At 40.8% G+C, this 16,967-nt stretch overlaps 1 protein-coding gene across 2 annotated transcripts in view; it reads right to left on the bottom strand.

Annotated features, from left to right (window-relative positions):
- Positions 1 to 16,967, bottom strand: part of LOC146320112 (spermatid perinuclear RNA-binding protein-like) — a 90,698-nt gene that overhangs the window by 25,095 nt on the left and 48,636 nt on the right. For both annotated transcript variants that reach the window (XM_084728231.1, XM_084728232.1), the window contains exons 6-9: positions 10,515 to 10,642; positions 6,211 to 6,306; positions 5,895 to 6,006; positions 2,988 to 3,085 (exon numbers count right to left, since the gene is read on the bottom strand). In XM_084728231.1, the coding sequence (XP_084584357.1) occupies positions 2,988 to 3,085; positions 5,895 to 6,006; positions 6,211 to 6,306; positions 10,515 to 10,642 (434 nt within the window). The remainder of the gene's footprint in view (positions 1 to 2,987; positions 3,086 to 5,894; positions 6,007 to 6,210; positions 6,307 to 10,514; positions 10,643 to 16,967) is intronic.

The following is a 16,967-nucleotide window of genomic DNA, read 5'->3' as shown; positions in this document are numbered from 1 at the left end:
ATTTTCTCAAGACTGCCTACATTTTCCGCCTGGGGGCAGACTTTGTTGTTCCGTGTGCTGTGTGTAACAGTGGCAGCAACAGCGGCGGCGGCAGCGTGAGCAGCAGCAGCAGTAGTAGTAGTGTTGGTGTGGGTGTGAACGGGGAAGACTGTTCCCACGCTCATTAGGTGGCTAATTAGGCTGCCAGTTCGTCAAGCCTCCGCAGCACTGAGGGGCTGCTTATCAGAGGTCAGAGTCCGGGCTTCTGTGGCCGCTCAGCTATTTATAGTGCTGACGTGAGCTTGGGGCTTCACCAGGGTGGCTGAGGACTCACTTTAAATAACCCTCCTTCAATCAGAGGAACACGGGGGAAGCGTTGCTCATCTGATTTCCTGGAAGAAATGCTGACTTTGGTGCAGTGGGTGGCGTGAAAGTACACCCCAGTGGGATGTTTCGCAGTCTCACGAGTCGCACGGCTGAGGCCGAGTTGTTCTTTCTCGGTGCAGCTCATGATTACGCTCAGTTAAGTAAGCTGCGTCTGCGGCTGGTTTTATAGCAGGAAAACAAGGAGGAAAGTTTCATCGTGCTCTGAGGGGGAAGATGTTAAGACAACATCCGAAGCAGCAGCTCAAATGAAAGACTTGCTATCTTGCAAATTAAGTCAAAAGTACGTCTCAAATCAGAACATCTGAGGTTTCACTGCATCAATTCACCTCTAGGGAGAAACGCTGCTTCTAAACTACTCCTTTAATGGTTTGGACTATAAAGATCCCTCAAAATACTTAAAAATCCCCAACTTGGCTTTAAACTTCAAATCACCCAAGAACTCTCTAAATGATTTTCCACACAGAGTGAATCTGTGTTTTCACAAGTCACTCTGTTGTTTATTAAAGATTGCACAGCCATTTAAATGTTTGATCCTAGACTGGGTGAAATTTAGGGAGTCTTTATCACTTTTGGGACCAGTAAAGACCTGGGCGGCTGTGGCCCAGGGGTGAGAGACAAGGGCCTGTTAATGGACGCTTTTAATGGTCGTGCTCCTGGAGCCGACAGGATAATGTTCAAGGGAAATGCTCCAATCTTCCTTAAAAGCTTCTGTCAAAGTGCCCTTGAGCAAGGAATTAAACCTTTAACTGGTCCAGCGGGAGACAAGTTAATGAAAAACAAAAGTGTCTCATAAACTGCCAGAACACACCATCTCTCTGAAACAGGTAAAAATAATAAATAAAAGAACAGAAACAGACAAAAACTTTTGCAGGTGGTTTGAATTCTTTCGAGTAATCATCAAGAGAAGGTTTTACTTCAACCCTCTGAGCTGTTCTTGCTAAATTGAGCCTAGGGTACATTTTATTGTGGAATATTGAATATATTACACATCAACATTTAAAACACACCAGTACCTGGGTGTCTTAACTCAATATTTTTTTGGCACTGGGAAAGAAAACATTCTTCAGGCAGTTTTAGGCACAGCAGAGCAAGGAAAGAAGTTACCTTAACAGCCTTAAAGGTACAATATATGACATTCAGCCTAACAAGATGCCAGCAAACAACTATTTGCTATGTAAAGGTATAGTGGAGTAACAGCATCCTGAGACAGAATGAAGTCACACTCCCTCTGTGTGTGTCTTAGCTTAACAGTACACTGAAATATGTTTTGGAAAACTTTTTAGGTGAGAAATAGGCAACGCAGTCAGATAATCTTGATTCATATTTTCTCAGCAGTGTCTAGTTTGACAGTCTGGGGGTTTTGTGAACAGAGTGTGTTCAGAAGTGGTTTATTTATTTATTTTTTTACTTTTCCTTATTTTTTTCAGTCTGCCTCCATCAAAGTGAGCAAACCTGACGTACACAATTACCTTACTGCATCTTCAGGTTTTGTATTTCAGACATCTTTTTATATAATTAAGACACTTCATCTTGCTGTTTTGGTGATCCATCTTTATTATAAACGTATTACATTACACGTCTCTATTTTGATTGCTGTTTGTGAGAGTTTACCACGAGCGGAGAGAAGTAGAAAGCAGGTCGGTCTTAACTCCACTTTCCAAGTTATTTTATGCTGTTTACAAAGTTCATTATTAGAAAGTACATCAGCTCATTTTATGTGAATTAATGTAAAATCACCCTCTGCTTCCAGCAGTTTTTGGAATGGACAGACTGTTATACCAAAGTCAATTCTAAACGCAGGTGTTTTATGGTAGGGTCACATTTTTTCACAGTAAAAAACTTTCATTACACCATCACTAAGACACTTTTTTTGATTTACTTTGATCTACAGGCCCATTTGGCAGACATGTAACTTCCTCAGTAATCATTCATTGACTAACTTGTGATGAAGACACTCATACTGACTGGCTTTTACAGGGCTTGTTTTCACTCAAAGGGGTTGTGGTCATTTTCAAGCCACAGACGTGACATATGGTTGCTCTCATCCATGATTCATTGAGTATGTGGCGCCCCTCCCACTGTCTTGGAGTCTAGCTGGCCAACCACAGTAGCCAAGTGGTTGACAGTGGACGGTCATCAGCTATTTAAGCTCATCTGGGCCCTTGGACTAAATAAACTGGCCTATGCTTTCTTCCTCCCATCTGTTCCAACGGCTGACATCCACCCTGCATTACTTTCTTTTGGTTTGCACCTTCAGCACCACATCAACCACATATCCATGCACTGCTGTCATTGCTGATCTGCAGGCTGCTTTGTTCATTTGAGTTAGTCAGTTTTAATAAATTACTTGTTTTCAGTAAAACCTTTGCATAGACTCGCTTCTTGTAATATTTCATGAGTCAGTTTGTGACAGTAAATTGAGAAAAGAATAAGCAGAATAACTAAAAATGAAACAAATCATGAGAAACTGTAGAAACGCTGTATAATGAAACACTGGTGAGGCAAATGCTTATAGCATCAAGAAAATCTGATTCAGTTATTTCTAGATTAAGACTTCCATCATTGCAGATGAAGAAGACACTGACAGCAGTAAAAGAGGCTGATGGGTAAAGTGAGCTGACCTGTGCGCTGTCTGTGATGGCGTCAGCCTGCTGTGCGCTGAGGTCAGACAGGACGTCTGTGGGTTCCCTCTCACAGGGGTCATGAACTCCTGGACCTCCTGTAAAGTGAAACCACATTAATGTTTCTAAAGCAGGTTCTGAGTCAGACAGACAGCAACATATACTTTGAACTCAGCTTAACCTTCACTAGACAGGAAAACACACAGAGAAATAATTTACTGACTCCTACTGTGTACAGTCTGACAGCAGCAGTCAATGTTTCAGAGGCATTGAAGGAACATCCTACCGTTTTTAATGCTGAGGGAAGCCCTGAACTACATTTATAAAAAATCCAATCACATTACTACAAAGGCTAACTGGCTGCTCTGCACTGATCAAACGTGGGAGCTGAAGGTTTTTCAGGTAAAAGATTAGAAAAGAGAGAGCGGCGCAGGAAAAAATAAATCTCTGAACATTGTTCTATTTACTAGAGCTGGATAGGAAACATTATTCACACAGCCTTCTCGAGAATAAAAAGGAAATCTCAGAGGATATACTCCAACACCAACTTTTACTGAATGAAATGCAAGTAAAAGTTGAATTAAACCATTAATAATGTTGCTGTTGATCCACTGGGAGTCTCTGAAGGAGCCCTGGGGGAATCTGCACCCCAATTTGGAAACCATTAATGCACTGTAGACAAGTACAAGTGTAGGTGAAACTACACTGCATCATTGTTGACACCCCAGGCCATGAATCTTTAGTACACCCTGTGCGTGCGTGATGAGGTAGCAGTCGAACACCGGGGTTATCCTAAAACACATTCATTAAAGATTTTTCCAAATGATTCTCTGGAGAATAAGAACGCAGTTTCTGTGCATGTTGGCTTGTTAGTTTAATTGCCTTACCTTGTTTTCAGTTCCTGGGCTGGTTCCTGTTTTTTTTAACATGACTTACATTCTTTTTATTTGTTATCAGGATATATGAGCAGTGCAAAGTGAAAGTGGAGCAGAGACGCCTGGAAGTTTTTCTTTAAGACTTCAGCAGTGATTGATAACTGCTACTGCTCGACTTCAGTCATATCATTCTTGACATGTGCAAGTTGAATCTGTTTATGCAAGTGTTATTATAGAAAACATTCTACCTTCTACAGAAGATGCACTAATTAATAAGTCAATACTTGGTCAAATTACAATCCTACATTTCCCCAAATCCAACTACACGATTTCTCATTTTTTTCCAACGTTGATCTTCAAGTGACCTTGCTGCTTTCAATTTGACTGTCTAACTGTAATTTCATTTTGCAGCTCGCTCTGTGCGGAGAGCCTGATTACTGGATTCATTCACTGTGGTCGACTCTTAACCACTTACGACTCACATATATTAATTTCTGGCAGAAAGAATTTAATCACTAACATGATTAAAACTGTTGAATGTATCAAACAGAGGTCATATCATACATTGCCTACATGAGAAACCTGTTCTTGTATCACAATACTGACTAATTTCCACAGTAGTTAATGCTCTAATAAAAACAATCTTTTTATGACTACTTTTTTACCTCATGAGCCCTTGTCAGGAGAGAATACTGTAAAATACATGATTTCCACTGCCAATTACATCCACCATATAAAAATTTATGACTCAAACTAAAACCAAACTTGACTGTGCCTTCAGCATCTCTCCTTGAAAAGAACGTTCCTCAAAAAGCCTCTCGACAAGAGTCAATGTGGTTAAAAAGATCTGGATGGCTTGTAGCAGTAAGCCTGGCACCTCATATTCCCATGGCGCTCCAAACAAGACCTCCTGAGGGTCATCGATAGAGGCCTTCTTCAAGAATAGATGGCTGGTTCACTATTTCACATTCATATAAAACCAAATCCACAAGACTTCTGATTCAGCCTGATACTGTTTTACAGCACATTAAAGAGATCGTTCAGATTATTTGAAGTGGGGTAATATTTTGAATATTTTTACTGCTTTGTTTTGCCATCAAACAGCCTTTTCTGAACCTCCATTATTTTAGGCAAATATCACTCTCTCTACAACAACCAAACTAAATGCAGCATGCACTTGAACTGATGCTGATTTTTTTAGGTGGACCTTTTTGAATGGCTATAATACCTTTGTTGCTAACACTGTTCACAGTAGTACATTGCTAAGCATCCATGCTGCTGCCCGTCATCTATTGTAGCTAAGACACTGACGAAAGATAAGTACTGCATACAACCCTGCGTGAAATGATCTGAACTATCCCTTTAAGCTTGCAGATGGAGTCTGACTACTACAGTACAATACTCTGATACTCTCAGTGACTTCTAATAGAGAGCTGGGGATGCCCTCAACAGTCCTCCAGCTCTGCTTCCTCAGGACTTCCTCAAGTTGTCAAACTGACCAACATTATTTCAAGTCCTGGTCAGAAGTTCACCTCCAGGGTTGAGGATGCCCTGTGCAAAGCCCCGCCTCCCCTTCTAGACTCATCTGACAATTTGCCAGAACCTCTTTGAGGTCAACTGTTCAAATCTGACTGCTGAATTGTTTTTCCACTCTATGTCTTCTAGCCATAAACAGCGTGTTCCCAAAACTGACAGTACAGAGGTTTACGACAACAAAGAGATTTCACTCTGTCAGTTCAGTGAGTTTAAAACTTATCTGGAACTTCTATTTCTGTTTTTGCTCTGGTTCATCACTGAGGAAGATCCATACGACTTGGGATAGTTGTGATTTTTTTTTAATCTTAACAGGAACAATTTTCAACTTGAGCAATTTTTGAGATTTTGTGCTTCTGAACATGTTCACCAAAATCGTTCTCCAAAAACAATGTTAAACTACATGATCTGTAGCCTTGACTTTTGAAATGAAGGGGGAAAATGTGAATGCAAACAACAAACAGAGCTTGGAGGTTGCTGTGAAGGACTGATCACTGACCTGGCAGGAGAATCCCTGAGGCGATGCACTCCATGACGCGACGCAGGGCCTCACCTGGACCCAGCGGCCGGTTGCAGGTGGCTATGGCCTTTTCACAGATCAGCTCCAGAGGCTGCAGAGGGCAGACAGAGAGAGGACACTCAATACAGCAGAGACAAAATCAATTACAGTCATGATTCTGGGCCTGACACATGCACACCCTGCACATACAAACCAGGTCTGAGATATAAACTTATAAAACTCCTGTCACCCTTCTACTAAATATCATTGAGATCCCTGTGCAACAAGCCATTCTGATTCTGTGGCCGTCACCTACCCATCCTTTGAGAGGCTGCCACCCGGGCAGTCTGTTGCACATGTCTCTGAAAATCCTCAAGACGATGACGCAGGACTTGAGATCTGTGACTCTGGCCTGAGGGGACAGACAGACAAAACTTAGTGACAGCATGAGGAGCATTTCAACAAGACAGCAGTCTGGCTGAGCAGCACAAAGCTCCAAAAATATGTGCCCATGACACTTTCAAGGCTCTAAGATATAAGATCTGCAGCACTTGAAGAGGCATTTCACAACCCCTGAAATGTCAATATGCTGCTAATACCATTGTGAGGGACTGAGTTTGATATTTAACTTGATAATATTCAATTCTGTGACAAAAATTGTATCTGCTGGCTGAAATTCTATTAAGTTTAGCCTCTGAGGAGTGTAAACATGCAGTCTGGAATAACTAAAGTGATACTCCATCCAAATATACTGGTTCCAAGAACAGAATATTGATTTTTTTTTCACTAAAGATAATGAACAACCTTTGATGGTGAAGTTTTGTCTGTTACACTTAAGTAAAACAGTTCCAACATCAATTCACTTTATTTGTAGGTTCTTTTGCACTATTCTCACCAGAGAGTTTAATACAGGCAACTCCTGAGGGAACCAGAGCTGCAACGATTAGTGGATCAAAAACAGAACATTAGTTGACAACTATTTTGACAGTCATTTTTCAAGCAAAGTGTGTTTATTCCAGCCTCTTAAATGTCAGGATTTCCTTTGTCATTATGATAGTAAATTAAAGTCTTTAGGTTTTGGACTGTTGGTGGGACAAAAGATGCAAATTAATGACATCACTTTGTGCTCTGGGAAATTGTGATCTGCATTTCTCACCTTTTTTTTAATATATTTAATAGACTTAACAGTTAATTGTGAAAATAATCGGCAGATAAATTGAAAATTGAAATAAACACTAGATGCAGGAGCACTATGACCTGCAAGGTGAAGGTCACATGGCTGATATCTAGCATATTAACTGCCAGATAACCACTGTGTGTGAACTGTGATTACTGTAACTCTTATCTTACAGACCACACTAGTTGTGGGTTTGACAATGTTGTTTGTGGGTTTTTATTCAAAAATGTAACAATGGATAATTTTTAGTTAGAATTAATCAGCAGAAGTGATGTTTGTCGTCTTTTTACTACAGCAGCATTGAGCTGCTCCCTCTTCACTATCTGATGATGAACAGAAGTCATTTGCTGGGTGACAGAAACAAACAAAAGAATTTGAGAGAAATCCTGTGATAAGAAATGTGGTTTTTAAAATTGGATTGACTAGAATGCTTGCATGAATATTCATATGAAGATATAAAATCATATCTTGGAGGGAAGTGACTTGCTGCAAATCTTTATTTAGTTCATTTCCCTCACAATCAGTGTTTTTCATTTGAACATTTTTGACAGTCTCCCATGAAATTTAATCACACTCATACAGTTTGATCTATTCTGTTTTATTTACCAAAAACTCGAGCAGTCTTTCTCAGACACTTGATGTTTTTTTCATGTATGCTGCTGTTCTGTATGAGGATTTCATTTGTGATGTACAGTACAGTATGAAATGCATATATGAATGCCCCCGTTACTCTCTCCCTTAAGTCGTCGCCTCCTGTAGTCAACTGTGAAATGCTTTAAGTAGATTTTTGTGCCAGTTTCTTCAGGCGTCCTAGACATTTATTGCACTTGTATTCTTATTCTATGCCTCAAACTAGTGAAAATAGTTCTTTCTAAAGCTATAGGAGTGGTATTATAGGGATGACCTCATGTGACAAATGTTTCACTGGACATCTCTGCATGTAGTAAAATTGATATAAGTATATGGAATAATAAAACCTGTTGAAATCTCTGGTAAACAAGATGCAATGAATTTACTTTTTCTTGTTCTGGAAATGCTTCACAAAGCTCATCTCAAGGTTCTACTAAAGCTAAAAGGATGTACTTGAGGGGAATAGCAAATTACGCTGGAGATTATTGACATTTCAATTCGCACAGAATGACTATTCACAACAATAAAGTAGGTAATTTTATTCAGGTGCTTTCATTTAAACCTTCCAGACATGGTGGACGGCGGCTGAGACGAACGTCACTAATTGTATCTGCAGTTATTACAGAGCAGTGGAGGTCCTCAGGTCATATTAGCCCTGTGTGAATAAGATGAAACTGAGTCCTCCTTGAACGGCTTCACCTTTAGTCCACAGTGCACCCCCCCACTCTGATATCACTTGGCATTCAGCTCTCCTTCCCCGAGGGAAGCCGCTCGCTGCTTCACCTGACCTTGACTCTCATCTCCCTCCTGCCTCCTCGGGAGCGGAACAACTCTCACTTCAGTCAGGACGACAGAGTTGCAACTCATCTGAAACCTGATTTAGTGAGGAATCTCTTCGTGACCTTCAGAGTTACATCTCACTCTGTCAAGTTTTTCTTTTACTTGCACTGAAAAATAACATTTCTGTTTCCATGCTGGCTTTTCTTTCCCTAATATTTCTTTAAAAATTCAAGATAGCTTAATTCTAATTCTCTTCCTACCCTCTTGATGCACCAGTTAATGTGGTTTGTCTGCCTAATTACTGGATAGTGATACTTTCTGACAATTATGTCAGTGCACTGTTGGTCTCATTAGTCAAGTTTCCATCCAAATGTAGCAAACATTTTAACTGAATTTTCTGAAAATCTGCCAAAGAAATTCTAATTAATGCCACTACTGTTTTGCAAATATTAGGAGTTGAGCATGTTGTGATAAACAGTCGGGTTCCATTAAATCATTGCAGAAGAAGAGGACGCAACACGATGAATTAATTAGAAGTGCTCAAGTCAAACTTCAGACAAACAAAAACCATGTGGAAAACGTGATGGAAATATGGCATTTGTTTGCTTCATGTATTAATCTGAGGAAGGTTAGTCTCTTCATTGATCAGATTTTGTTTGCTGGAATATTTCATCTCTTCTGCAGATATTTATTAAGTCACATGCTTCATGGACATCATGATTTATTTGCTCAGTCCGTTTCCACTGCACCATGTGACATTTATTTTTGATATTTTGACTTTTGTTTTCAAATTTCTCCTGCTGCCACATATTTAACTGCAAAATTGAAAATGTACAACCAGGTGGAGGGAAATGCACTTATTGTGAGCTATTCCAACAGTGACATCTATGTACTACAAAAACTGTAAAATACATTTTGGAGGAATTATGGTTGATGTCTGGATTATGCTCAGTAGCAATGTCTTTCTTTCTTTGTATCTTTCAGACATTTTAGGGAAGTGGTGGAGGTGGATGGTGATACTGGAGATCAGGATTCACACCCTGAATAGAGTGCTGTTATGTTTGGGATACTGAAATACACAGTTCACTAATATTAAACCAAGACCTCAAATCTTCCCCCCAGTGTGCAGATTTAATGGCATCCAGCAGTGAGCTTCCAGATTGCAAGATTACAAACACGTCATCTTGCATCTCTCATCTCTCGATGGCTGCGAAACTTGTGCAAAACATGAAAGGCTGTATCTAGGGCCAGCTTTGGTTTGTCCGTTCTGGACTATTAAGGTAACATTGTGCTGCAACATGGCATTTTCTGTGGGAGAGGCTCCACACCCTCTGCCTCATTCTAAAGTACCAGAAACACAGTTATTATTATCAGGTGATTATACACTAATGGAAACATACTTATGGGTATATATTCATAGAATATGGCAGAAATGGGCTTTAATATTCATAAGTCATCAGTGGCTCTCAAATAGGGGTCTGTGGCACAGAAAAGTACCTTTATAGAAAATGGTTGTACACTTAGATTTGACAGAAAAGCCTCTGCTCTTTGAAGTGAGGGAGCTGTCTGAGAACCTGAGCTGCAACAAAAGACCTAACACATAAAAAAGGAAGTTTGAGATGATGGGAGGAGCTGAAGCAGAAACAGTGTTAGCATGAGTGTATCAGCAGAGTAGAGTGGCAAGAGTTAGGTCATAATGTCTGTGCTATACATTTGTATGAATATATCTGGATGTTACAGGCCACACAGCTGTGAATGAGCCAATCATTGTGTAACATGTATGAAACAGCTGCTGCCAATCAGCTGATACAAAAGCAGCCTCAGTGCTCTGCCTATGCTTCATTAAAATCATGTCTTTATTATGTTGATAAAAACCAGAATCAGAGTGGCATTATGTTTCCTTCAGAACATATTTGCAGATTAAAGTATACAAATGTCCTTTTCAGAGACATGGTTGAATATTCAGGGTAAGACTGGCTGCCAGAGTGTAAAGACACTGAGAGTGATTGTGTCATCAGCACAGCTGTTCTCACCTGGAACCATTTGGCGTGTCGGAGCGACGCCAGCGCATCCTGGCACTTCTGCCTGTCCAGGACATCCTCCTCCGCTTCCTTCTCCTCGTCCTGCTGCCTCTCCTTGTTGTCGTCCTGATGGCCCTCCTCTGGAGAGAGGAGAGAGGATGAGACAGGACAGACTGAGCGTGACTACGCTGACCTCCCACACTCGCACACAGACACACAGGCAGCAGGGTTGGACGACTAATTATTAGGCAAACCCACTGATCTGACCGAATGAGCTGGGAGGGGGGGGAAATTTGAGAGATTCCGTGATTTTTCTGGGAGAGGGGGTTTTCTCATGCACAAGGCAGGATCTTTCATAACATTGACAGGAGGAACCGGAGTAGACGTGAGCGCATGCGTCTTGCTGCCCGGCCGGAGTCTCACTCTAGATGCAGATCAGTGGCTGAAGGCGATGGAACACGCCAGATTAGTGTGTTATCAATTACGGCGCAGGACGAAAATGAGAGCATGGCAACGACTCAGGACCAAAAGCCAGATTAAAGATTAAATTAACACTTTGGAACAAGGAGACGTTTGTAAAATACTGGCTCAGGAATGCCTGAGATATTGGGGAAAGGCAGGGAACAGTGCAGACACATTAGCTATTCTACTTGAAGAGAAAAGGAAGTCATCAAAAAGGCAGCTTGCTCTGCAGTTTTCTGGGGCGCCATGCTAGTATTTTCACTCTTGCGGGGTCGGTCAGATGTTTATGTTTGACTGAAACAGTCTCTCCACACCGGGTTCCTGTGGGGAGCACTCCTGCCATGACTGGAGGCCGAGCCATGGGAGAACGACAGCAGAAGAAGAGTGACAGCAGATGACAACGACAACATAAACATCTGAGAGTGAGAACGCCACCCTGGAAAGAAAGTGAAGGCTGTTTGTTCTCGGGAGCAGCTAAGGGGTGCCCACTGTGGGACAGTCAAGCAGACGAACAAAAGGGGGAACAGACTGCAGACCACACTGCAGAGCTCACAGGTTATCAGTGATCTCATCCAGGAAATCTCAGATAGTGACTTCTCTGCAACTTTACACATTATCTTTACTCTTCGGCTTGCCAAGGTGCAAATATTAAATCTTGATAAATGTCCCATCATGGTGGAATCAGTCTCATTACGGTTCAAAGATCTCTTCCAATGAGCAATAGCCAGCAGAGATTAAATCATGGCTATTTTCTACAAAGCTGACAGTAATGCTGACACAGAGCATTATAAAAAGCTCTTGCTCGTAGGGAGGAGGTTACACTGTAGTCTCTAATTCCAAATATACGCAGTATTCAAAGTCCAATTTATCCGTCTGCGTGTGATTCATCAGCAGTAATGTGAGCTGAGGAGCGGTGTGTGTGGTTTAGCAGTCTGTTGCTGTAGAGACCGCAGTGAAAGCTGAACAGGATGGAAGAGGTGGAAGACAAACGAAGGAGCTGATGAGAGACACAGGGTTCGTCCCGTGTCACTCCTCCTCCAAGACCAAGGACTGAGGACCTTCATGGTCTGCCCCAGGGGACTTCAGGGTAATTTAATGTACCACTCTGACAGGAAATCTGGAGCTAATGGCGTGATTTGTCAAAGTAAACTTTTTTAATCCAGCACTTTTAGGAACACTTCCACAGTTTTGCTTGCTCGGTGCACCTGGAGACCGGAAAACAAATGAATTTGGGAACTGAAGTGAAACCCGACAGAAGCCATTAAATTACTTTTCCCTCTTAAAAATACTTTGTGGCAAGAAACTAAAAACACTAAGAAGTATAGAAGTGGTTCTTGATCGCCAGTGGCTCTAATGTTGCCAAGGTTTTTGGACTGATGCAATCTAAAGACGCACTCATGAAAATGTAAGGCTAAATAATTTTCTTGTGCTGTCATACCTTACATTCTGGACCGGACTCAACTTTTCAATACAACAAATATTAGGCTGAGCTGAGTTGGAGGTGCGTTTACAAACAATTGTGAAAATTCTACCTTTAAAATCTGAACTAATAATTTAATTTTACAGTAGAATTTTAAATGTTATTTCAAAAAGCATTTCAAAGGTTACGTATTAATTCCATTTATTCAACTTAATTCAATAGGGACAACACACAGTGCATATATTACTACAAATATATCAGTAGTCCCTGAGTGAAGGCCACCTCAAATGGGCAGGTTAATGCAGTAAAAACTAGGAAATGCAAAGGACAACTTTAGTTTATTTTAATAGATTAATCATTTGTGTAGCCTTTAACATGTCAGAATATAGTGAAAAATACCAAATATCAAAATTCCAGAACTCAAAAAAGCTTCTTCCTATTTTTAAACATCAGTTTAAAATTCAAAGATCCTGAACTACCAACACTACAAACCTGAGAACCATAGCATTTATCACATTTGAGATGCAGGAGTCAGTGAATGTTACCCTCCTTTCCATCCCCTAATCAAATATTTACTTCGTTCGGCTGATACATAGGCGTGGTTCAGCAGCTGAGCATCTGATCTTTATTTGGGTGAGAGTAGGATTTCAATGGCAGCTTAAAGGTACGTTAGGTCAGGGTTAGAGTGGTGTCACCTGTCAGAGAGTGCTCAGTAGATTTATGACACCACAGTCTGATACCCACTGCACGACCTAATAATGATACAGCACTGTGGGTCAAAACATCATTTATCATCAATACTGGACTTCCACAGGAATGCTCGCCCAACGTTTGACACATTTCACTATGTGTATTGTATGTAAACGTAAATGATTGCGGCTACTTTTTCTATTGCAGTAATTGTTTTTAATAATAATGATAATACTTTAAGCCCTAATTTTCTTGTTTACTTACTTCTACTCTCTGCTATCACATTCAATCTCGCAATTAATGTGTCTCCCGCTTTGACATCTAGTTCCCATTTTCTGATTAGCTTTCATCTAGAGATGATTCTCTTTAATTTAAACACGTATATGCAGAGTGCCACCTACAAATTAAATTAGATCCCATTCAGAGCGGCAGCAGGACTCAGTCATTCAACACCGAATTATTCTGGTGGCATACTCAAAACTCCATAGAAATAATAGTCTGTGGGGCTAAAAATACACGCGTTCCTTCACTTTAGAGGCTTGTATCTTGTATGATTGATATCCTGGTATGCAGATGAATGGTGGAAGCTGTTTCCCAGAGGCAGGCCATGAAGGAAAACCATCACTCACAGGTCAAGACCACATAACAGATAAGGACAACCCCCACTAAATTCTCCCTGACATCAGCTTAGGGGAATTTTGATTAGTGACCAGGACATCAGATTAATTCAATTAACACCGTTTTTACAACATGAAATTATGGGATGTCATTCTGAGCCAATAAAAATTCATCAGCCCCTGTAATTAAAGCAAAAGAAGCACAGATCTGTCCATGGGCTGCTGGTTGATGTTGTCATTTTGTCCTTTTAGTCTACGTGCTCGGTAGAAGACATGGACCAGAATTTCATGGTGACCCAGAGAGAAGTCCAGTCAACAGAGGAAGGGGGGAGGAGGGGGGGTAGAGGAGCATGTCTAAGGCAGAAAGTGAGTGGGTTGGTTTGATTTGGTTGTCGGGGAAGCCCCTTGTACCCGGGGTTTCCTGCTGCTGGGTGGGGGGGGCGCCTCGTCAGCAGCGGGGCCGCAGAGAAGTGTCAATCCACACAGCGCGCTGACCTGCGGAGCTACGGCAACAAAACCAACAGTCAGTGAGCAGAGGCCAGCTACAGGAGGTACACTCTAAAAACCAGGGGTCATCTAAGAGCCAAGGGGAACCAGGTACATGTTACTCAACAGAAATATTCCTGAATGGGTTCCTTGAAGAACCGTCAAATATGAGATGTTAAGTAACAAAGATGGGGTTGGGTTTTGAAAATACACAGCATAAACTGATGAACGTACAAGGACTGAAATTTTGTTAATAAAGTGAGTGAAGTGTCTGACAGTTGTTTTGTTTTTCCACACTCGGGTGTGCAAGATCTTTGCAGTAATTGTGATATGATAGATATGAAAATTTAACTGGGAGATTCCAACTTCTGATACTAATGTCAAGGGATCAACTGATCAGTGGTGTAAGAAGTATCCAGATACTTTACTAAAATGATAGTACTAATACCAGACTTACCAGAAAAATGCTACATTCAAATAATTTCTTAAGAAAAAGCATGTAAATATCATTAATGAAAATTGAAAGTAAAAATACTAGTAGCTAAGTTTACATGAATAATATTTCAGCAATCTGATTCAAATCATTCTGATTAGAAATTCCAACTTAACTGTTTACATGGCTGCTAAATAAAGTGATCTCATTAAACATGTGTGCTTACATGCCAAAAAGAATTAATCAGAATATAACTGTCTTGACATGTGCAAACTGGAGCAGCAAAAGAAGAAATGGTTCCCGCTGCCAACCGTCAGTGAACAAACAAGTTGGTCATTCTCAAGTTGGACCCACATAATATCCTGGGAATAATATTAGTGGGAACAATATTATTGTCTAGAAATCTTTTAAAGTTTCTAACAGAAAAGTTGTAACTGCTACTGACAAACACTTCTGGTTTACTACTGCCATGTTCCCGTTTGTGACACATCACCTACTCTCACATGGGGCAGACACACGGAGAAAGAATATATTTATCCCAACCAGACAGAAACGATTAGAATAAGGGTTTACATGGTTATTATTTTCCTAGATTATCAAAGGTTACACCACCCCTCTCAATACAATTAAAAATTCATTCCAATACCGGAAGATCGGCTCAGTCTCCGATTTAGGTGTTTAGATTAACCACTTTTATTCTGATTCTGCTGTTATTCTCATTACTTAGGGTCCATGTAAATGCAGCTGGTGCTAATTATTATGATGCTTTGATTTATGTTACAGCTGCATTCATGTGTCTGTTACATTTTACTGCTGTAGATGCTTAAGGTTGAGCTCATTTTAACAACTTTATACTGCTGTGTAGTTTAATCTACAGCAATGCATCATATTCTATAAGGTCTGAGATGTTTGTAGCGTCCTGTCCAGTGAGAATCACATATCTTTTAAGACATTAACAAGACAATGTACCAAGTTACATTTTGGAATTGGCATTTATCATTTCAGCCGGTGACAGTAACATTCAGCAATGGCTAATAATGAGGGGCCTGCTACCTGAATGTTTAATACATTTGTCTCTCTACTGAAAAAACATTCAATAAGAGATTCATTACCCTCTGCTCTTGGTGCATGCAGATATTTTGCCAACCAGGAACTGGATCTTAAATGGAACCGGATATTAGATCCACACCCTGAGCAGAGAGTTAATAAACCCTAAATAAAGGGATTCTTCTGGGAACCATCTAGAAGAACCCCTGAGGCTACAATCTTAATAAGCTGTTTACATTCTTCTGTTTTTTTTGAGTGTAGGAAACATTGTTAGGATCATCGGCTCTGGTTTTGTTTGTGTGTTTCCAGCAGCGTGTGAGGGACAGTCTGTGTTTATGGGATTTCACACTAAAACAAACCAGGGTGAGACAAAAAAAAAAAGACACTGTCCTTGTTTGTGCTGACAGGATGTTGAACCTGAAGGAAAAATGGGTTTCTCCTTGCACTCGACAGCTGTGCTCTGGATGCTTCTCTCCTGTTTGGCACAATTCATTTTTCTACCTTTCGTGATGGCTCGACTCAATCTTTCCCACTGGGAGCGGGACCACAATGAGACTCGCTGTTCCATAATGGCAGCTCTTCACTTCTGACTCTGCCTTTCATTCATTTTTAATTTCATTCCCATTCGTGTGAGAAAGCAAACACAGTCGAAAAACTGTACGGGCACCTGACAGAATGGAGAGTTTCCCATCAATGTTTGTTGAATTGAGGTGATTTTTTAACAGCTACTGAGATAATTTGTCTTTAGAGGAAGTGGAACTATTTCACTTGAACAACCGTCTCTTGCTCTTCAGTGATTAATTCCATAAAATAAATAAATTTCTGGCCTAAAATTATGTTTGTTTGTAATCTGTCTGGTCAAAACGAACAACTTACCCACTCTGATTTTTGGGTTGCTGAATCCTTTCACGTCAGATGCAGGATGATGCAAGAGGACACCTGAGACAGACATCTCCTTTTTCACCAATCCCAACCCAACACATCCCCTGCGGAAATCATCCTGCACCGGCCATCTGCTATTTCCACCACACTTGACCCAGATCCATATCATCCCTTCTCCTTTTTCTCCTCTTTGCCTCTCAGCTTTCAGTCCTCTCAGTGTATCATCCTCCCCAATTTTCCCCAAATTATCTCCCATGTCAAGCTCAGGTGTCATCTGACTTTTATACCTTTACATTCCAGTATGACCCTCCCCCCTCTTCCTCACCCTCTTCCTCTCTCTCGGCCCTCTGTTGTCATATAAAGGTCAAATAAAAACGGGGCACACATCTTTCTAAACAGGAGGCATGTAAAGGGAGTGGGAAAGGGCG

Source organism: Lutjanus erythropterus, chromosome 10 (genome assembly GCF_056507025.1).
Source record: "Lutjanus erythropterus isolate fLutEry1 chromosome 10, fLutEry1.hap2, whole genome shotgun sequence".
Classification (NCBI taxonomy): Eukaryota; Metazoa; Chordata; class Actinopteri; order Lutjaniformes; family Lutjanidae; genus Lutjanus; species Lutjanus erythropterus.
The sequence above is the reverse complement of the archived record's forward strand: the minus strand, read 5'-3'. Positions and strand labels throughout refer to the sequence as shown.